General features: G+C 48.4%; 4 protein-coding genes across 4 annotated transcripts; 1 reads left to right on the top strand and 3 right to left on the bottom strand.

The window, feature by feature from the left end:
* Nucleotides 1-518: 518 nt before the first annotated feature.
* On the bottom strand, nt 519-2,095 carry BDV38DRAFT_166317 (endo alpha-1,4 polygalactosaminidase). Its single transcript, XM_032051877.1, has one exon. It carries the CDS (start codon nt 1,591-1,593, stop codon nt 631-633), a length of 963 nt encoding a protein of 320 aa, XP_031910321.1. The 5' UTR covers nt 1,594-2,095; the 3' UTR covers nt 519-630.
* Nucleotides 2,096-4,693: 2,598 nt separating this feature from the next.
* agd3 (putative extracellular serine-rich protein) lies at nt 4,694-8,008 on the bottom strand. Its single transcript, XM_032055489.1, has 2 exons — nt 5,593-8,008; nt 4,694-5,526 (listed from the first exon to the last, which is right to left on the bottom strand). Exons 1-2 carry the CDS (start codon nt 7,699-7,701, stop codon nt 5,260-5,262), a joined length of 2,376 nt encoding a protein of 791 aa, XP_031910320.1. The 5' UTR covers nt 7,702-8,008; the 3' UTR covers nt 4,694-5,259.
* A 1,731-nt stretch (nt 8,009-9,739) lies between these two features.
* On the top strand, nt 9,740-19,397 carry gtb3 (glycosyltransferase family 4 protein). Its single transcript, XM_032051876.1, has 3 exons — nt 9,740-10,222; nt 10,276-10,365; nt 10,432-19,397. Exons 1-3 carry the CDS (start codon nt 10,157-10,159, stop codon nt 18,928-18,930), a joined length of 8,655 nt encoding a protein of 2,884 aa, XP_031910319.1. The 5' UTR covers nt 9,740-10,156; the 3' UTR covers nt 18,931-19,397.
* dapB (dipeptidyl aminopeptidase dapB) lies at nt 19,348-22,647 on the bottom strand. The gene is made up of 3 exons (XM_032055488.1): nt 19,991-22,647; nt 19,660-19,929; nt 19,348-19,602 (listed from the first exon to the last, which is right to left on the bottom strand). Exons 1-3 carry the CDS (start codon nt 22,356-22,358, stop codon nt 19,484-19,486), a joined length of 2,757 nt encoding a protein of 918 aa, XP_031910318.1. The 5' UTR covers nt 22,359-22,647; the 3' UTR covers nt 19,348-19,483.
* Between the last annotated feature and the right edge of the window lie 98 nt (nt 22,648-22,745).

Below are 22,745 nucleotides of genomic sequence, written 5' to 3'. Positions count from 1 at the left end.
TACTTCATGGCGGGAGGTAGACGGGTCATGGAAGACCTCGGGTCCTGTCGACCGTCGTTTTACAAAAGTTCTTTTTTGGTTCGGTGTTTACGTTTTAGTATTGCCGTTTGGAGCGGCACGGGAAGGTAGGTCATTTTCATTTGAGTGCTTGAGTGCTTAAGCTATGGGGATCGGTAGTTGGAATGTGTTGGGTTGGTTTTCGTTTGTCATACTTTGTTTCCTTTGCGTTTTGGGCTGAGGATGATCCTACCCTGTATTTTGTTTGTAATCGTGGGGTTTATATTTATAGAGTCGGGTGGTGGGAGCGGGTTGAGAGTTATGGTAGTAAGTATGCCAAACACGAGTTAATATATATGACGGAGACTTATTGGCTGCCTCAGTGGTTAAACTATGGTCGCTATGCCTGATGAGTTATATATATCGGGGATCACGTGGAACAATTGGATTGGTAGTGTGAAGCATTGACGTTTGAATTAAATGAAAGAAACGAAATGTCAAAGTTAATTAAATGAGGCAGATTACATCATAGTCAAACTATATAGATGGTATGGGGATGATGGAATCCCAATCTCAAACTCCCGGCGCCCTTGCTGATCGAACAGAGTATCCAGATGATGATCAATTGTGCGACTAGCAGGTCTGGATCCAATTATCCAGATTCATGTTCTTGATGACCGTCGAGAAGTTGGAGGATCCCTCGAAGTCGCAAGCACTCTTCTTCTGGCTCGTGGTGACCATTTGGTTGTTGTTGGTGTCGTCGCCCTTGGGGTACTCGATGTGGAAGACGGGCTTGTTCTTATTGATGAATGCGGCATAGGTGTCGCATTCCTCATATTGCGCGCATTGCTCGTTCACGCTCCACTGCATGTTGTCGATCACTGCGGGGATGATCGCCCCGGCATTCTTCAGGCCAATGGACATATTGCGTGCATGCGCTTCGTTGGCGAGCCACATCATGAAATTCGCCGAATCCTCCTTCTTCATATCGAGACCGTTGTCGTTGTCGTAGGCATCGACGTTATCCGGGTCAACTCCATCGCAGTCCTTCTCGACCGCCATATCCAGACGCGACGTCATGATGCTGCGTACGTTCTTGGAGTTGAGGTCAAGCCATTTCTCATCCGGCCATCCATCCAGCGTGTTGCCCATGTCGGAGTCCTTGAACTTGTCCTTGTCGGGCCTCCAGTTCTCGTAGCTCCCAGCGGAGAAGTAGCAGATCACCTTGCGGCCTTGCTTTTGCAGTCCGTTAATGGTGGACTTGTCATTGTTGAAGAGATCAATGTCGTAGATATCCGCGTCTACTGAGGTGTCGTTGAGCGCGTACAGAAGCTCAATCTGCCATTTCGTTCCTACGGCCGGCTGCCACTTAGCTGTGGTCACTCCTCCTCCGGTGGTAGGCGGAACCTCGCCTTCGTCTTCCCCTCCGCCCTTATTCAGACCGACTCCCAAACCAACGCCTAGACCAATAGCGAGGGCGATCACGAGAACAACAGAACCGATAATCAGCATGCGCTTCTTGACGGACCAAGTCTTCCAGCCAGACGCAGCTTGTCCCTTGCCCTTCAAGGGCAGCGCCTCATCAATACCTGCCATAATGCGATAGGTTTCACAAAGAGAAAATTCCGGTAAAATGAATGACTAAAGAAAGGAATATTCAAAGAAGGGAATTCTAAGAAAGAAAGACACGACCTGCGATTTGATTTTCACAAAACCACAGCTGTAAGGTGGGGGGATGATAAGAAAATTTAAAGAGAACCTGAGATGAAGATCAAACGATACGATAATGAAGCAAATGAAGTGGCGTATTCTGGAGTAGAGAACCACAGGGTTCTAAGGCAACCGTTAAATGTATAGGCCAGGAGAAGACAAAGAAATCCCTCTCTCAGCGGTTACACCGAACTATGAAGTGGCTTGTACAGAGATTGCGTTGAGGTGATCCGGGGAATCGGATGTAGAGACGCCTGCCCTGGGTTGGAATTAAGGCAAGTGAATGCCTTACAGACAGCGGCAGTCCCAGTCCAAACAATGGACTCTGCCACAGTGGCTGTTGTTTCGAGGTCACCTGCGGTGCAACCTTACTAATGAATGATGGCTTTCAAAAAAGAGGAGAAAGAACATGACAGAGGGAGAGGATGAGAAAACCCGGGAGCCTAGCGTTGTGACTATGGCAGTTTCGCCTCCGCGATCTTCCATCAACTTTTTTTTTTTTTTTTTTTTTTTCCCCTTCGGACCCTTAGGCGCCAATCAGGGTTCTGGACTCAAAGCCTACAGGCAGTCAGTGGGAGGGCTGGAGCACCATGATTATGTTTGGGGTCCAGGTTCGAATCACATCACCAGTCAAAGAAGATGACAAAAAAAATATTTTTTTTCTCTTTTGCTGATGAGTAGTAAGTCTGCTAAGAATTGTTATTTGGGTCTAAAAAGCTATCCGCCGGCATAGCCATGGAAATTCAACACGGGCTGTCCAGGACTGAGTACTTTGGCATGAGATTAGCTTATGACAATCGTCCCTCAGCAAAAAAGTGAAAAGAAAAACCTTAACACAAGGGACCAGAAAAAGGAGCATTGACAAGGATCGCTGACTAACAGATTGCTTAACTAACCCCCAAACAGTAGATTTCTTTTTCTTTGTGTGACTGGTTTTTTACTGATTTTTGGCTCCTTTTTCTTCCCGATTGTCGCCCGGCCTGGAACTCTGCCAATCACTCTTCTTAGCGCCTTACGAGGATCCGAGTCGAATCTGATCAATCCACTGTTTAATCCACGGACACTAACCCTTAACTCCCGATTTAATGTGGGTCGAGTGGTATCGTTACCCCTCGGTTTTGGCATACACGGTCTGTTACATACCGCCCGTAACTTTTTCTTTGCAAAATTCTCAATACCAGAAAAGTGTACCGCATGAATAGTACAAAAGATTCCTCCACGCCCTGACTCAGGTCATCAAATCTATACGAAATGGTCCGCGTCTCGTATAGAATCTAGCCTGAGACTAGTGAACCGAGCCGCAACACATGCACAGCATCAACTTGACGGCTTTAAGGTTCCGGATGAGATAAAACATGGCCCTGGCCAGTGTACTAAATTGAAGATGGGATGGATCTCGGGTTTCTAGTTGTGGGATTATCGGCAAGGTTCTCCACCTACCGAAATGAAGGATATTCTATTCTTTGTTTCTCCACTACCACGTTTCAGTGGCGCGGAGGAACCGGTCATCAACTATTTTCTTCTTTCCCAACACGGTGTTGGCCGATGCGCTCTCCTCAACCAATCGCCAGGATTTCCCTTCCTTCGATTAGGTCTTAGGAATAAGAGGGCGTTTAGGAGTCAACATCCCTTTACCCGAGACTGTCTATAGGTTGTCAGTAAAGTGCCAAGAAGAGTTTGATTCAGTGATCCAGCTGTCATCTGAGGGACTAGGAGGAAGGCTCTATTTTCCCTCCGCCATCGGCCGGTAGGATTGCGAGCATTCAGTGTGTCTTTTGGACCAGTCACACTCCGCCAGCGCAGAGCCTTCGGACCCTGGCAGTTGGCTGAAGCTTGTCCTGCAGCACAGTTACTGCCGTTATTGGAGAAGTGGGCGTGGGGGAAGGCTACTACCGTGTCTACACATACATACATACATACATACATACATACATACATATGTCGGGTATACATCAATTCGGAGGAATTAAAATCCAATAATTCAAACAAGTAAGGAAACAGCCAAGATGCCCGGCTGCGACGGCATCTTCCGACGTCCAACACCTAGACCGCTCTCGCCACTATATGGCCCGACGGACTCTCTCATCATACATGATCAGGTCATATTATAGCTCACAGTTTTGGTTTCTAGTTGCTTCAGTCTCGACCTCGCCCCCGCCCTTCTCGGCTCGAATACGAGAAAAAGCATACGATCGAGATTATTTCTCCGAGTCATGTCTGATGCAAGAATGACACACTTGGCAACTATCTAGTCTCCAGTCTAGTGGTAAAAAAACGCACAGATATAGAGTTCGTTGTCCATACGTGTCTGTGTGTACATATTAATGTGTATGTGGTATGCTGTATCATGTGCGGCGACAGGAACAAGACAGGACAGGGGTATCGGGAATTAACCTACCTTTTGATATTTTGCTTTATTTTTATTTTATTTTATTTTATTTTTACTTTGGCACTCCATATGTCAAACTGATATGATTACCAAATATATGACATTCCCAAAGTTAAACCCCGATAAAGTCTCATCCAGTAATTATCAATCACTGGTCCTTTGTGTTCCTTCAGATGAGGATTAGGTTAGGGTTGAACTCTGTTGTGGAGTTGGCAATGGAAAGAAACTTAGTAACTACTTACTCCAGACTAGTGTTGATGCCAGTCAAGTGTCAGACCATCCTTGGAGGGGAACTAACTAATGCGGCCAATCAATGCTTATAAATCGTCCTTGGGGCTTTTTGACAGCTAATCAATTTAATATAAATTGGATACACCCTACTGTTTGGGGAAACGACTAGACTAATTTTAGAGGTCGCTTAAAACCCTAATAGTAAGGATATGGATCAAAAACAGGGAAATACTTGTTCTGGGATATCAAATCACGGATCCTGCCAAGTCCGCCATGTCTCACTTTCCGTTGGCATCCCGCTCTCAACGGATGAGGTGAGGGGAGGCGCAATGATTGGGAGGAAAAGAGCAACGGGAGTTCTAGGCCGGGTCATTCAATGTGGCGGATTGATTTCGTTGATTAATTGGGGAAGGTAGATTTATCATATTTTTTTTTTTTTTCCCTTTTCTTTTTCTTGTTGTCGGTGTATCTTCGGATTTGGGGGCGGAGTGTGGGATGTTGGGGGTTAGTGCTGTGAGTCAGGGGCGTGGGGAGTTTCTGTAGAAGAACATCAATTGATCTTGGAATATGTGGGTGGATGATTCCGGGAGGGGCAGTCCAGTGTGCAACTTGCAAACCGTGCCTGGTTGAGAGGAAATTCCCCGTTTGGGTTGTTGCTGGTGGGTGGCTGTGTGCATCTTTGCTTTTTGCGGGCGGGAGGATCTACGCGATTTTCATTGCGACGCAGGCTTCTTCTCAAGGATCGTGTGTACTTAGGTACTAGGTACTATGTAGATATGCATGTAGAGTTATGTATGTATATATGTACCAGATATTCATTCATTTCTCCCCCCTATTCGAAATCGCTACACGAAACCCATTAATAACATTAGATATTATGGTCCAGGGAATCCTCTCAAAGCCCTTCCATAATTCAATATCGTTCAATCCATTTACAAGGGAATAGGAGTTGAGAGAGAGAAAGTGACGGGGGATCCCGACAGCTGCACCCAGACGGTGAGTGGGTCACTGCCGTATTGTTCGGTGGTGAAGCCCTTGGTGTCGGTGGGGGCGACAGGGAAGCTGACGGGGATGGGGGCATTGCAGGTGTTGTCCTTGGCGGTCAAAGTCACGCCAGTAATCTGCTTGTTGCCGATGGTGTACTGCAGGGAGTAGTTGCACTGGTCACGGTTGTAGCGCTCGAGGAAGTTGGCCGACATCTGGGGTAATTAGTTAGCAATGGCGGGGTTTTGCGAAGGCGAGCTTCCAAGTTTACTATAACTTACCTCCTGGTGCGTGATGGTAACAATGGGCCAGTCTACCAGGCGCACGAGTTCCTGCACCATGGTTTCCACCCACGCTTGCATAATGGACCATTGGCCAGTTTCGCCGTTGATCTCAACCGGGTCAACGCCAACATTGCGAAGATTGGCCTGATGGAACATGTAAGGATCGCGATGAAGACCGAAGAGATGGCGCATGGTGTCGGCCTTCTCGGTCGCGAGCAGGTTGCTGAAGTCACCGCTGCCGGCGGATGTGTCAATCCATTCCTGAACGGTGCAGGCAGGGGTATCGCAGTTGTAGTAGATGCGAGTGGCCCAACGAGGGTTCACCTGCATACCATCGAATCCATCCGATGCGAAGGTAGTGAAGTATGGCCACATGCTGTTCTGCTGGTTGAGGAGCGGTGTGCGAGTGTTATCACCAACACAGTTGGTGATGCCGTTTTCGTACCAGGCCCGCAAGGCATCGCCGTTGTGCAACCCAGTGATGGCGGGAGGGATGATACCGTTGGATGTGAAATACTTGGCATCATAGAAACCGCTCTGTCTCAGCCAAGCCTGGTTGAAAGAGATCTCCCGCTTAACGTCGTTGTAGGTGGCATTGTTCTGCTCCTCATGAGTAAAAGTGTGAGAGATGTGACCATACTTGTCGCGGTTAGCAGGGGTGGTCCACCAGATGAAAAGATCGTCCAACTTGGTGCATTCAGTAGTCCAGTTATACTCGGTCTGGTCCTTGGGCCAAAGGTCAGTGCCAGTGCCCAGAGGCTTCTTGAACTCCATAGGAGTATCAGGCGGAGAGTCGTATTCAATGCCGCCTCCGTTGCAGACATCGGCATCCTTGCCAGTGGCGGCCTCGATGACACCGTTGCCATTGTGTCCGACCTCAACAAAGTAGGAGCTACCAGCGTTCATCTTGGCGTTGATGGTCGGAAGCCACTTAGAGATACCATCCATATCAGCGGTGGTAATACGGAAAGCCGTTCCATTGGGGAAGTAGATATCGGTTTCCAGGAACATGTCATCAATCTGGGTGTTGAGGTTGACGCGACGGTGGCCAGCGTAGAGACCCCGAGTGAGCCAGTTGATCCATGCGTGCTGCAAGTAGTTGGAAGTTGCACTCCAGGTGGTGTCAAAGGACAAGAAGAAAGCCATTTGCTGTCGGCCATTGAAGTTGTTGATGACTGCAGCAGTAGTCTCGCTGCCGTAGTTACCGTTGGCGGCGAAACGAGCAATTTCCTTGGTGGTAGCAGTATCATTAACTGTGGCTGGGTAGTGCCAGAGGCCTGTCGTACTGACACCAGCACCGGTCTTCAGGCCGGCTTCCTTGAAATCACTGACGTCCGAGAAAGAAACAAGCTGCTCCACACCGGAGTCGCAGCATCCCCCACCCACGGCAGAGGCACCGTAGTTGGGTCCCGGATAGACATCATACTGCACCATGCGTACACTGTACTCGAGCTGATAGGCATAGAGTTGGTTCCATTGGTCGGTAGTCAGAGCGCTCTGGAAGCCTTGGGCACCATAGTCGTAGCTGACCTCGCTCGCAACAACGATACCGCCAAAGTTTCCTCCGGAGGTGCTGTTCAGCTCGGGCAGGGTAGCACCGGACTGGGGAACGAGCAAGGTGGTGAAAGGAATACCATAGCCATTGAGGCCCGACGTAGCCACATTAGCAGCAGCTGTGTCCTTCGCAATCACCAAGATGTCACCCGCGACGTTACCGTTGGTAATGGCCGAAGCGGAAGGTGTTGCGGAAGGAATGATACTCGACGAAGGAGTAGGAATTAGAGACATTGTGCTGGAGGCACTCACAGGAGTGCTGACAGAAACGAGTGTGCTAGTAAACGAAGGTAGAGAGGTTGAAGTGGAGGAAGCGAAAGTAGAAGAAGTAGTGGTAGTAACGAAAGACGATGACCCCGTGACAGGAGGGGAAGAAGTTAACGACAGGACCGACGAAGTAATGTCGGGAGAGCTGGTCGTGACTCCAGATGTGCGTGAGGGAGGCACAGGAGCAATCACACTTGGGATACCTTCAGGCCAAACACCTGGGGGAGTGTCGCAAGTTATAAGTCCGAAGTAACAACCAGTTCTGAGTAGCCACGGCAGAACCATTGGAAGCTGGTCCAGGTTCCTGAATGGACCCTAGGGGGGGTGTGTGTGGAAACAGACAAGAAAAAGATGCAGAGATTGAGAGCGAATGATAACGAATGACAGTGTGGACCTGTTGGGGTCCAATCCACGAGAATGCCTGCTGATCGACAAATCCTGTCGGTCGATGCGGGCACAATCACATTATATACATCAATTTTCTATAGCGGAAGTCGGGAGCTTCAGAGCCTATCGCTCTATGCAGAAGCTTTCAAATCTTCTGTGTTCACCCTGAAGGAAGCTCCACTATAGGACCACCTGGTGTATTCACAAACTTCTGTCGGCTACGGAGTAAATTTTTATTCATTTTTGTCTTTCTATACTTTTACTTATTTTAATTGGACTCAGATTTCCTTAAAACCCTAAGAGACTAAGTTTGCCGAAATATAGAAGGGCTAGATAAAAATAAAAATAACAAATAGAAATAAAATAAATACTAGCCAAGAATCGATTCAGTCCACGGAGGCGATGTAGTAAAAGCCGATGGCTTGCATGGGTGGAAATTGCATTAAGACGAAATAGGTTGAGTACTCCATCGCTTCCCAGTCAGCATCGTGGATATTCCCTGCACTAGTCAATGGGCAACCAGGGAAGGAGAGAAGCGATACGGAGTTGCTCGTAAAACATTCGGCCATGAACCGGAAGCAGTGGGCTGAGCCGCTGCGGAAGAGTTGATACCATTGCCAAGATACATTCGAGGCAAAATCGGATTCCAATTAGTAAAGGGTCTCCATGACCTGAATTGGAGCCTCAGCGTCTCAAGGGGCGATAAACTGGATGAAAGGGGCCAGCTGTGGGGTATAAACGAGAAGGAAGTTGGAAAGAGGAAATCGAGAACGGATTTCACGGATCAAAGAGTCGGAGAAACCTTGTCGGCTCCATGCAGGCTGACTCGTATTGATTGATTCCCAATTATTTTTGTACTAGTCGACACAATTTTAGTGTGAAGAGGATTTTCGACTTGTGTTGATGGTCTCCAGGCTAGCGGGTGGTTCAACTAACCTCAAAAAGTCGGTTCAGGTACGGCGGGAATACTGTAGTAGGTACCGACTGTGGCTAGTGTGGTACATACATGCAGTACCGATTGTCATGAAAATTATCGTAAAACGGTTCAACCTGAAATACGGTCAAATATCAAAGTAATCTTTTGCAAACTTCAACCATACCGTACAATACCGGTTGAACCTTAGGATCACCACCACACTTAACCCTGTTTGGATTGTATGCATCTCCGCCCCGCTATCCAACTTTTTATTTTTGTGATCCTCCCACGAAGGTTATTAATTTATTCAGTGTTTTTATTTTTATCTTTTTTTTTTTTATTCCTTTTTTTTTTTTTTTTTTTTTTTTTTTTTTTTTTTTTTTTTTTTTTTTTGTCTTTTTCATACATACTAACTTTTTCCAGACGCTCCGCCTTGATCCAGACAACACTTTCCAAAAATCCACTATGCCAGACACCACCAATGACCGTACAGATCATAAATCCCGACAACTGTGCTACCCAATGGTCAATGAGTGGGAGAAAATCTCTTCCTTTTCGTCCCCATGGAATCGGAGGCAAGCTGTCCGCTTTTCTGCATCATGACCTTCGGTCACTGGTACTCATCGAGTGTCACCGTTCCATCTAACTTTTTCTCGGTGCTGTCCGAGAAGTTTGTCGTTAGTTGGTGGATTGCCACGCTTTTGGCTCCCTCCCCACGTCTCAATCGCATCTGCCCGAGATGGATCCTCATGCTACTATACCTATAATGGACCTTGTCTTCTTAATCCTTTCCATCTGACTGTCCTCCGACACCCTAACCTGTTTTAGTGACAGACTAGTCCTGGTCGCTGGCTATTTTTGTCTGCCTCTTGAGTCCTGCACTATCAGACGCGCCCCTGCTATCAGGGTGGTTCCATAATTAGAGGCTAGAACTGAGAACACTGGCCATATCGCCATCTGCAACCTAACTAAGGCTAAGTGGTAAAAAAAAAAAAAAAAAGAGAGAAAGAAAAAAAAGGAAAAAGACGCTTTCTTCCATTGAGGTACAAGCGAATGTTGGATGAATGCATGTTGGGTAACATTCTTTCACTCAGTCTCCAACTTGCTGTATCTTTCTTCTTTACTTTTTCTTACTTTTGCCCTTGTACCTTCGTTTTTTCCTTCGTTTCTTTTTGGATCACTCGCTTTTGAAATACCCTTTTTGTTCTATTCTCATTCGTTCAGCCTCACCTTCAACGGTCTCAGATCTCATCTGACCTTTGGCCCCGTAAAGCGGCACGACGTTGTTGTCATGAGCACTTAGCACTTTGACAGTTGCCCTTTTAACGCCATATGCCCTCAAGGGCATAATTCTTTAACCCCTTCACTTTCGTTTCTTTCTTAGTCTCTCGTTTTGATGGTCAGACCTGTGAGGTTGGCCTGCAATATCTAATCAGGATGGCGGAAATCCTCCACGTCTCAGCCCTCGGCTGGGATAGAATGAAAGATCATTGGTGGCAGTTCGTAAGTAGTGATTGCATATATGTTTCAAATATCATTGACTAATGCTATGCTAGGTGTTCATCGGTATCTTAATAGCGTGTGTTGCTACAGGATCCTTGTGGCTTCTGTACTCTGGGACGAAGAAACTACTCAACTACATTAAGGTAGGACTACCTTGATTTGCTTGTGAATGTATATCTGATCTATCGCTCACCTGATCCCAATCACAGACAAGGCCACGTTCAGAGAAAGTGCCGCCCAATGTATCTCAACGGTTGGTTACTCTTTCCAACAAGTTGCTCAATGTGCCAAACATTCAAAGACGCAAGCCGTCTTCCTTTGGCGTCTATCTTGGTTCATTCAGCTCCCCACCAGATCGGGATCAGCTTCGGCTCCTGAATGAATGGGACCTGTTGATCGTTGATCCATTTCAGTCGGGCACAGCCCAAGCAATTCGTTATGTGGAGGGTAAGCAGTTATTGGGAAGAGTTGACCTTGATCATGTCCTCTCAAAGGATGAGTCGACATTGTCAGCAATCGAAAAGATTGAAAATCTTCTCACAGGCACATTCGATAGTGCTAACTTCAGCGGTATGGTACTGGCCAATTGGGAAGGGAAGTTTCCCACCCCGGTTTTCACTAAGCTCATCGAGGTGATCGATGAGTTGGGTTTGGCAGTTTACCTGGAGACAGCACCCCCAGACTTTCTCAAGGACCACAACTCTATGCAGAACCCTGCAATTTCCGGAATAGTTATTCAAAATGCTAGTATACTACCAGAAGGTCAGAAGCGCGACTATTTTCAACTCGTGAAAATGCAACCCACCATCAAGGCGTTCGTCTCCGAAGCTTGTGTGAGAGATTTCGTGGTGATGGCGTGGGAGACAATCGATGACAATGCCGCACTATCGAATGCTGTTGTCCGAAGGTCTCTCCAATGGTGTAACTTTTACAGTGCGATCCCATGGATTGGTCGGAAGTCGGCTCTCACAAACGCTGCCCTTAACGTCAAGATCTCAGAGCCTCTCTCCTCTTTTGGATGGCTGAAAGATGCCGAAATCATCAAAGCTCACGATCGCTGGCGCTCCAATTTGCATATCAAGAATGATGCATCCGACACGAGCGCTTGGAATACATTGTTGCCGTTTTTTCCTGCCCTGGAAGAATTGCTTACCTCGTCGGAATATAGTCAACCTGAGAGCAACGAGTTGACGACAAAACTCCGCGATCCACCGGAGTGGGTAGCACAGGTGAAATCTTTAGGGAGTCCGCTTTCCATATCAATGGCCGGCATTGAATATAACTCTCTTGGTTGTTTCCCGCTTGGATCTGAGGCAACAGCACTTGCCTTTGCCGAAGTCCTTCAGTCCCAATTGCGCCTTAAATCACTGGGATTGCTCCACCCGGTTCCTGCGTCCAAGATTCAGAGCATCGGCCTGCTCCTCAAGAAATTTCATGAATCTTATATGCTTCCTAATGCAACCAGCTCAGATCCTTACGTTATTTCAAACGCAACCTCGGACCAACTCGCGACCTCGATCAAGGAACTGTCTAATCTGGCAACTAACGGCTCATTGCAGGTCAACCTTGGATTGGACTCAGGACTTCGTAAGAGTGTCGACGTGCGCTTTTGGGCAGTTTACCAGATGGACTCGGATGGGTTTGAAGTTTTTGCTTCCAAAAAGGCCCCAGGTTTAGCAGGAACTGTACTGCATACATTCTTGTCCGCAAAAGGTTACCCCCGCCACGTTTGTTTTGAGATGGAAACCGCTTTATCCAAATGGTCCCAGGACCTCGTCAATGATACCGGACTTCCTCGCCGATTCGTCCAAGATATCGACATGCTGAGCCCAGAAGAGCGACTGCTTCTATTTCAGCATCTCTCCTTGACCGACTCATACAGTGAGCTCTCAGATACTATCTGTGCATACATTCGGAGACTGCTTATTGATGCACCTTCACTCGCTCAGCTGAAGGACCTTAACACGGTCTCGTATCTTGAAGGCTCGGCATCTCCCGAAGTTTTGGTTAATACCCGCATCAAATGGTACCAAGAGCAGGGGTGCCAACATCCATCTCCATCCAAATGTCTTGCATTGTTCTACCAGGCGGGTGCTGCTTTTACTCAGATGCTAAGGGAGCATCGCGAGGAGGACCTTGCTCTCGTGTCAAAGGGCTTCTGCCAGCTGCTTCAGAATGAACACATTGATGCGTATACTGATATCATGGCATTGGCACTTTTCTGCGCCGCGAGGAAAGGGGCAATTGATGAAATTTATACTGAAGTGACCGATCGTAACCCGTTGTTCAACAATCAATCAGATCAAGCAGCCGCCTTCTCAGAATCGTTTGCTTTAGGGTCACGCTGTGAGGTATACTTTGATGTTCAGCCTAGCGCCTTTGGAAAGCTGCTCTCGGATCGTTTCAGAAGGGAGTACGACGATGAGAAGCTCCCCGATTGGATCAATGGCGCGCCTGAGATGGCCACATCTTATGCTGGTGCCCAAATCGACGTTAATCCGGATCACAAGGTTAAGCCGATGCCTGGCTACCAGCGATTTACTTTCCTCGGTGTTTTCGCATTCCCAGCATTGATCGACATCATTCTACTCACAATTATCGGTCGTGGTCTCTACCTTTCAGCCTTTATGACCCATGACGAGCTACAGAGCGCTACCATCGCTTTGATGATCTCCCTTCTCCTATCTGGTGCAATCGGTACGATGATTGCTTGTGGAGGGCCCTACTATCTCATTTCGATGGCTTTCGCAGCTTCAAACATGTTTGTCCTTATCCGACTAATTGCCGGCGTTGCATTTACAATTGCCGCTGGTTTAATCGGGTTCATTGTTATCTCTGGCGTGAAAAGCCCACAGGCTGGCATTATCTTCTATCTTTATCTCGTCGCTTTGACCATCTACCTGACGAGCTTCGCCACCCTTGCTAGCTTTAGTTACCCCGGAACCGGTTTCTTGTCCGGACGCAAAGTGATCTTCAGCTGCATCCCCATTCTTTTCGTCTCGCCTATCATCACTACTTGGAGCGGCCACGATTCAGCTATTTACCTCGCTGTGCTATATGTGTTTATCGGATTTTTGCTTCTCGGTTTGCGATCAGTTGCCTCTAAGTGGGTGACCTGGTATCAGAATATTAGGAGGACGGACGATACGGAAATCCGAAAATGGTATATTGCCACGTACGGTAACAATGACGAGAAGGTGTTTGGGAACCTGAGTGACCCGGCTGTCTTGAAACTGTCAAGAGATGCTCTCTTTAAGGATGTCTTGGCCGAGAATTCTCGGAGCTTCTTCTCTAAGCCTACAACTGATACACTAGTCCGCGAGCTTGCCAGGGATTGGGATTCGACAAATTTCCTCCTCGACTGGTACTGTCGTTATGCTGATGTGCCTCGGCCGATTCCTTTCAGCTCTTCTTGGAATATCCAGACCAAGGTCGGGCTGGACGTTCTTCGGAACTCCCAAAAAGGAATCCGGCTGCATAATGCCTTCATCCATTGGCGCCAATCGAGCAAAGAAATAGGCTGTGGAATTCTCTACTTTATTATAGCCCTTCTGGACAAATGGGTTGAGTTATTAAGTGGCGGACAGCTCGTTGGTCTTTCAACCTCCCTTTCTGATGCCAATCGGATGGCAGTCGGATTTGGATTGGCTTACTACCTCATTGGGGCTGTTCTCATCGATACCAAGGCCCAGGAACTCCATGATCTTGTGGGCCAGCATTCGGCTGTTGCTGTGGGATCGGCCAAGGAGATACGTCCATCCCAGAAGCGAGACGTGAGATTCAAGAGAAAAGTCTACTGGAAGACCTTTTTCAAATTTCTCATGTGGCTTGTTTGGAGCTTGGCTCTTGCAACGGCTTTGATCTGGACTTTCCAAGCACCAGTGCAAGCGATGATCATGTTTTTCGCTTATGTATTATCCTATACCGGCCTTCTTTGGTACCAATATACAAAGATCTTCACCGGCCCGCACGCCCTCATACCACTGATGACTGGTGTGGTCGTCGGATTGCCTGTCGGTATCGCCCTCAAAGTATGCCTTGGTAATAACTTCTTGTATTCTCAGGTGATTGGCCTAGGAGCCGCCACATGGACAGTGGCTATCCTCTCTCTTTTCACGGCCAAGATGGGCATGCCCAAGAAAGTTGACTCGCCGGTGGAGCTTGGGAAGACTTTCCACGCATATACCGCTCCGTGGTCGGATCCTGAATGGTCCCAACAAGAGTTACAGACATTCTTCGAAGGAATGTCAGTCGTCCCTGCTGACGCGCGGTTGAAACTTGTGCCCGGCTCCCATCCTGGTGTTGAAGTTAAATCTATTCTACTTTCGCGGAAGATAGAACCCAGGATTGAAGAGGCCTTCCCGGAGTCGGAAAAGCTCATCAGCATGGCCCTGGGTGCCTGGGAAACGGGTGAAATAGCCCTTGAACTTGTGCCATTGGGCTCGCTTGGTCCTAACATTCAGGCGTTGAGCTGCAGTATGTCTGGTCGTCTGCAGATTGCCATTTGCGTTGGACGAGGACTAGATGAGCGGATTGATGTCAGCGCTAACTGCCAGGTTATTGCCGAGACTCTACTCCACGCGGTCGCCGAATCAATGATGCGAATGCCCCACGAATATGCCGTGCTTTCTGAATCGCTTGTTACAGCTGGTGTGACCGAAACGACTGCTCGACAACTCCGGGAGGAACCAGACACTCCACTCGTCGTACGCTGGGCAAAGAAGGAGCTTCTGCGGCAACTGTGTCTTGGATTCGAGGTTGACTCACACTGGGAAAAGCTGCCTCAGAATATTAGGAACATGTTGTTGGACCGTTGCCTTGGTAGGCCATGTCTACTATCCGAGGGCAGTCAACAATGGCTTCAAACGAGTCTTTGTCGGTTTGACACAAGCAACTTGAATGTGCACGTCGCTCGCTGCAACCTGGGAGCTGCGACTGCTGTTAGTATCCTTGATTACGCGAATTACGGAACCGGTGAAGCAGGGGCCATCAAGGATCCGGAAATCCCGATATATATCCCAGAAATCCCGAAGAAGCTTCCTATGGCTATGTCCATCATCCAGAAGCCGTTAAGCTATGTTTATCACTGTATTGGCTCTGGGGTCAAGTTCTTCATCGCTGCTTTACTTGCAGATTCTGAATTCCAGAGGGAATTTGATCATGTCATGAGTGAGCGCCACACACTAATCCGGGTACCGCTTGTATTTTTGATGAACATGGTTTGGCTGTATTTCAAAACGGTGCAAGATATTGGTTTGTCATTTTTCTTATTCCATGGCCGATCCAACGTGAAGCGGCTGTGGAACGAAACTAAGGGTATCACCGTCAGCATCAAGAAGAGTCGCTTTGTTGTGCAGAGCTTGGAAGGTACATTTACTGCTTTTAGGCACAACGAGCCTGATGGCGGGTTCAAGGTGTACTACTACTCGGGAGAGCACAAGACAGAACCAGAGGGTACGAAGCTACTCAAATATGTCAGCACATATTCAAAGGATATGCTTCTACTCATTCGTCAAGAGTTCAAGGATGGCAAGGTGCTCAATGAGTATCACTATGACTACCGCGCTCCAACAAAGAAGAGCTTTACCCTATCCAAGGCTTGGGCGACCAGAATCCCCTTGGGTCGGCGTTGCGTACGCGGACAAAACAACTTGCAAAGTGTTCAGTACAACCGCAAGGGTCTCATCGAAGCGGGCTCCTACATGAAGGATGGAAACCTTATTCGTTTCAAATATCATTACCGCAAGAACCCTCGCTTCGGTGATGAGCTGTTGCGCGCTGAGTTTTCGTTGACACATCTCACTTGCACAGTTTCCTGGTGCGCACCTCCTCTTCGCCATCCGGAAAAGGTTGAACGATGGATCCCTCATTCTAAGGTCACCGAAGCGACTTTTGTCCAAGGAGCTGATGTCTACGAGGCTCGTTGGCTGTACGACCACAAATTCCATCCCACCATTTTCACCACACTTAATGGACAGAAGGTGCAGACACCTCCGATGATCGAGAACGACTTCATTGGAGTGCTCGCCAAACCTAAGCAAACTAGCTTTGCGAACGATAACCCTCTTTTATACTGCGACAGCCTCAATTCGAACGCTGTTACCCGTTTCCTAGGACTGACAACTAAGCGCTTCCCGGTATCCACTTCTCGGGCTCGTTCATTGCTATGGAAGTCCTGGAAAGACCGCGTAGACTTCGATGCGATTATGGTCCGTTGGATGGATGAGCGGCTCCTGCGAAGAGACAAGACCCTAGCTCCCTACTGGCGTGCTCGTAACCGTGGTGATCTGGCAGCGGCGAAGAAGTATCTGGAACTTCGCGCGGATGCCATCACCGCCAGTGCTGATTTGGATGACAACATCTCCAGCTGGACCCCTCTTGCGGTGAAGATTAGCGATCTCTTCAACTTCGGACCCGGAGGCGACGCGGTGGTCCACACCAGATCTAAGGACTTCGGCTCTGATACTGACAAGTCGATGCATGTCATGGCTGCTGATAATGGTACTTGGCCAAACGAAGGAGGCGGTGTCTCTGCCTGTCGACGTGATATGATTAATTCGCTAAGGACTGTCAAGTGGCACATGATTTGCGAATCAGCAAATGACTTCGGTATTCCTAAGCACCAGACAGAGCAAAATGTTCTTTCGTTGAAAGTGGTTCCTCTCTGGGGCTTGGACTTCCTCACTCCGACACATGGCCTTTTCAGGAACAAACTCGACTCGGAAGTTGAAAATGTTACATCCGCTAGTGACATGGATATCAAGCTTAACTTCATCCCAATTCTGACGGCTCTGGTGAAGGGAGCGCGTGCGACTCACCTTTCAAAGGCTGATATCCATCAGGCGACTCGGGCTTTGGTCAACTTGAACACTTACTTCCAGGACTCGCGGCATTGGACCCAGATTTGGAACAGTGATATTGTCAGAGAAAGCTGGAGAGACCTTTGGCTTACTCAAGAGATGTCTAATACTGTTCCATCATCCCAGTGGTTCCGCACCGAACTTCCAACCCTAACGTCACTTGATACTGCCTTGGAACTTTGGTATCGGTATCTCTTCATTTTCTCCATTCCAATTCCTGAGAAGATACCGAGTGTCTTTCAAGCATCGCATCACAGTGTTAGTGCGTCCTACGGGGTTGTGTGCAAGATGAAGAGAAACTGCACCTTGCAGATTTGGGACCACGCCATTAGTTGGCGTGAAACGAACCTCTGTCTGTCGTCCGCCCTGTGCAAGCTTTCTCCATTCGTTCGCAATGCTCTCTTAGGTTTAATGCGCATCACTTCTGCTCTTACTTTGCACCATGCCGATATCATTCTTCCTTGCGCTGATTTCTTCAATCCAGGCTGGGAGGTTGAAATCGGTACCTGCCAAGGAACCATTGAACATCGCAACGTTTTCCGCAGGAAGGTCGACCCTGTTGTCAATGGTATCACTGACATGCAAAAGTTCGCACCTGTGAAAGAGATCAAGTCTCAGCGCCCGACAGTCACCATGTTGTCGCACGTGTGGTATGCCAAGGACATCAAGATAGCTCTGCTTGCCGCCGACATCATTATCAACCAGTGGAAGTTCGATGATTATCACCTGGATATCTATGGAGCCATCGACAAAGCACCAACATATTCTACTGAATGTCAAGAAATCATCGCCTCCAAGGGTCTCCGAGGCAAGGTTACTCTCCGTGGTACCGCAGATCCGATGAAAGTGCTCGAAAACACCTGGCTTTTCCTCAACTCGTCACTGTCCGAAGGTCTGCCCTTGGCCCTGGGTGAGGCTGCTTTGACCGGTGCCCCCGTGGTTTGTACCGATGTCGGTGCATCCCTTCGTGTTCTCAGCGACCCAGACGACTTCTCTCGTTACAGTGCCGTCGTCGCACCCAATGACGCCCACGCCCTCGCAAAAGCGCAGATCACCATGCTCGGCCTTCTCGGAGAATGGAGCAAGTATACTGATGACACTGAACCGGCACCCGTACTCACTTCATCTCCAACACCAGAGGACGTTGCCAAGATCACCCGCCGCATGTACGAGAAGAGTGAATACCGCCGCAAACTCGGCATGATGACCCGCGATATCGTCCAGAAATCATTCAGTGGCGACCGGTACCTCCGTGAGCACGAGCAGATGCTGTGGATTGGCAAGTCTGCTAAGATCATGGCCAACCGAGTTGGAGGAGCCATTACTGAGCCCACAGACATTGCAACAGCCATGCGCCAGACTCTCCCGATCGAAGAAGAAGTCATCACTATCCCTCGTAGCGCTGTGCACTCGTGGCGTTCGTCTGCTGCATCGGGCATGTCGACGGTGTACAGTGAGGTTTCCAATTTCCCAATGCTCAATGGCTACCACCGCCCGTCCTCTATTCGCTCAGGTATAAGCGGTGTCTCAACAGATACAGAGTCCTTCCTTCCTCTCCCCAGCAACGCCTCTCTCCCTGTATTCGCTCCTCGCCAGACCCTGGGCTACCCCGGTACCCCTGATGGTCGCCTCTCACCTTCGGGACGACTTTCACCGTTGCCAAATCCCAGGAACGGTGGTCGACGATCCATGTCAACTGCTGGCCGCGAACAGCTACGTGGACTCGGACGCGAAGAATTGAACCCCTACCGCAATTCTGACGTCAGTACCATCATGAGAGACGAATTCCTTCAATCAAGCATCTACAAGAACATCGAAGGCAGCAACAGCACCCCCAACCTGATCTAAAACGAAAAAAAGAAAAAGAAAAAGAAAAAGAAGAATCCCATCTACTTCTCTCAGTTTCACATCTCCGAAGTGTTTTGTTTTGATTTTTTTTTTTATTTATTTATTTTTTTTTTTTTGCATATCATATGACTGATTTTTGGGTTATACCCCCGGCCTGGCAATAATTGCTAATCTGTCATTGTCTATACCAACCATATACCCCGAGATGATGAAGTGCTCGTTGTAAATACTTGCATCCTACATATACTTTCCTTGACTTTGCATCTAACTTCATCATTACTACACTCATTGTTTTCCGTCTTGGTCTGCTTTGGTGGCATTATGTGGCTTCATGGATTTGAATTGCATTTTTATTAATACCTGATAGACGATTGCATTTGCTAGCGTGAGCTTTTGTTGAAATATATTATCTCTCAAGTCAATTTGTGGTCTATGCTTTCGGAACGTAAATTTGAACGGATATATAGCTCTTAGAAGACTAGTGTCCATTGCTTAACTTGTAGGTTTTAATAACATCAGGTATATATATGGCATTTTTGAATCCTAAGATGGATTAATGCGCCAGAACTGGTACAGAACGCTTAACACTGTCCCAGATCGAATCCTCAGGAACGGGGTTTGCGATCTGGTGCCACTCGCCGTTGAATGCGTTGACGAGCCAGTTAGATAGACCTGCGATTCTTGTTAGTTTATTCTCTGTAGGTATGATAAGTCGGGACAGAGACATACGCTCGTATATCATGAAGTGCGCGTTATGGAAGTAGATATTATGATCGGAGTCGGGGTAGAAGTGCATGTCGTAGTTTTGTACATTGGACAAGTCCAGCTTGTCGACAAAAGTTAAGGTGTTCTGGATATGTACATTGTCGTCCGAGGCGCCGTGTATAAGCAAGAAGCGTGTGACTTCGGAGAGTGCAGACACGTTGGTGATGGTTGAGTTCTCATAGCCGGAAGGGTTGTGTTCTGGTGTATGCATATATCGTTCCGTGTAGACCGAGTCTGGGGGCACCAATGTGAGTTAATCAGTCCTGCTATTCATATTCGAGTGAAAGGGACTCACCGTAGAACCGCCAGTCCGTGACGGGGGCGACGGCCATGCCATACTGGAATGTTTCCCCAGCGTCTTGTTCGAGGACCTTTAGAGTCATGAATCCACCGTAACTCCAGCCCCAGATTGCCATCCGCGTCTCATCAACGTAGGGTTTCTTAGCCCACATTTTCGCGGTAGCAATCTGATCGTGCGCTTCGTAATGTCCTAGATTTCCTCGCACTGCACACCTCACTTTCCGTCCGCTGTATCCGGTGCCCCTGGCGTCGAGGGTGACAACAATGTATCCTAGGTTTGAGGCAATATAAGATTGGAAGTCGATCGTGAACTTACGGTCCACTCTCTGCGAGGTCGGGCCGTTATACAGTTGGAAGACGACAGGATACTTCTTCAAAGGATTGAAGTGTGGAGGGCGACGCTCAACGAGCTGAAGAGTGAAACCATCAATGGTTACGTTTTGATATATTTCGGTGGGAAGAGCAAATGTTTCCACCATTGAAGCCAGTCTGGGGTTTTTCTCAATAGTTTTCTCGAATGTGATCTCGCTACCCTCGGTGTTGATGATGGCTTGCCACGGAACTGACGGCCCATTGTAGCTAAGCAGCGCATACCCGGCGCCGTCGGAGAAGGATACATCATAAAAGCCAGGTTTGGAGGTGTCAGTCAAGGGCTGAAGATTTGATCCGTCAAGTTGGACCCGGTATACGTGACGCTGCGTCGGAGATTCCTTCGTAGCAACAAAGTAAACGAGTCCTCTGCGCAAGTCCACGGCTGATGGTGCTTCCACAACTTCCCACTCTCCTGTAGTGAGCATGATAGGATCCGGATTTTCAAGAGGCGTGAAGTAAGCTAAATGGTCGTATCCATCATGGATAACTGTGTCGATGTAACCGTCATCTGGTCGTCCGTTACTGGGGTCCGCCGGGATGAACTTGGTACAATGGGAAGGTTCAACCCAACCGCCGTCAAGATTGGCGATATCTTGGAATCTAACCAGCTTTCCTGTTCTTGATTTCGTGTCAATCAGGAAGATCTTCACCACGTCACTTTCTCGGTTTGTGGCTCGGACAATGACCTTTCCTTCAGAAGCCCATAACACCTCTATGATGATACGATCGTCATCAGGGAAGTCGTCGGGGACCTTGACCGGGAATACCTCGCCTTTCTCGACATCATAAAACAGCAAATTGACTACAGGGTTCGGAGACCCAGCTTTAGGGTACTTGATCTGCCTGACCTCTGGGTAGTTCTCGAGTCCTGGAGGGGGCCGTTTCCCGGATGGCCTCGACACGAAGTACTGGACCGGGAATTCAGGAACAGCGGACTCGTTAGTTCGAAGGAAGGCAACATATTTTCCATCGTTCGACCACCACGTTGCACTCTTGTCCGTAATGACCTCTTCTTCGTATACCCAATCGGGAACTCCATAGAAAAGGTCCTCGCCGCCGTCCCTAGTAATGGGAACGACACTTTCTGAAGACAATTTTCGCAAGTACATGTTATTGTCTCTCACAAAAACCACAGCATCTGAACTCGGAGACCAAAGCGCAAGTTGCACTCTTCCGTGTGGAACGCTAGGATCCAGTGGCTGAGCCGTTTGGGTTGCCACATCGAAAATCCAATATCTTCCAGTGAATGAGTATCTCCAGTTTTTCTCATGGTTCGACATGAGCAAAACCTTCTTAAGGTCTGGACTAGGCCATGTGAATGCCGGCATCAGGGTCTCCCCGTTGACTCGTACAATAGCCTTGTCGATTAAGATTCTACTGCCCTGACTGTCAACATCATCGTCTTCCTGACTGCGAATATCGTCGACCCGCAAATAGCCCTTTTTATCAACCTCTGCCCTCTGCACTAATAATCCATCTTCACCATCTGGGCCAGCAATCCATGAGATAGCGTGAGACCGAGGATTCCACGACCCCGTCAGGACTTGTTGGAGTGTCACAGGCCTTCCGGCGCTTGTGCTCCCCGAATCTGACTCCTGTTGCTGCAGGGTCTCCGAGGCCGTTTGGGAGCCTGTCCGACCTTGAGTCAAGAAGAGCACTAACGCCAGTACCCAACCCCCCAGACAGAGTATCACCAATGCCCAGAATATCTGACGCGTGCGGCTTCCAGAGCCAGCCTTCCTGGACGATGTAGGAAGGAAAGGTTCATCGATATCTGGTTCTCCATCCTCTACGTCGCGATATTTTGCCTCATCCGTCACCCCCGATGTGCCATTCGCGAAATTGTTGTGTTTGTTGTCCTCAAGGTAGGCTGTATCGACGGACAACCCTGAATCGGTGGAAGATCGGGACGATGCGCCGGACGTGGATCTTCGGCGGGTCATGGGGAAGAACTCCGCATCTTCGAGGTCGTCGGATCTCCCCATGATCATTGGCTTTTGTGGGGGAACAATTCGAAGAGTCGCATGCAGCGAAAAAGGTACGTGATAAGATAGCAAGAAGTGACGGCGGGCAGACAGATAAGGCCAGATGATTATCGAGGTCGGCGTAAAGCGGTGCTCAAGTTCACGACAAGAGACGTATCCATGCCCTCTCGTAACTGAATAAGTATGATTCACTCGCTATTAGCGTCCATTTCAATTTGGCCCCAGATGCAAGGTCAGCCTGGGCCCAAAAAGTTGTCTGTTGGAGAAGGACACGAGAGTCGCGGCGTTGAATGGCAGATGGAGTCTTGGCACCCCGTTTGATTGAGTTATTGAGGCCCATTTCCAGTTAATTACTTACGTATTGCTAGCAGTGGATCAATATCGATACCCACT

Source organism: Aspergillus pseudotamarii, assembly GCF_009193445.1.
Source record: "Aspergillus pseudotamarii strain CBS 117625 unplaced genomic scaffold BDV38scaffold_56, whole genome shotgun sequence".
In the NCBI taxonomy this organism is placed as follows: domain Eukaryota; kingdom Fungi; phylum Ascomycota; class Eurotiomycetes; order Eurotiales; family Aspergillaceae; genus Aspergillus; species Aspergillus pseudotamarii.
Note: the sequence above shows the minus strand (reverse complement) of the source record. Positions and strands in the feature narration are given on the sequence as shown.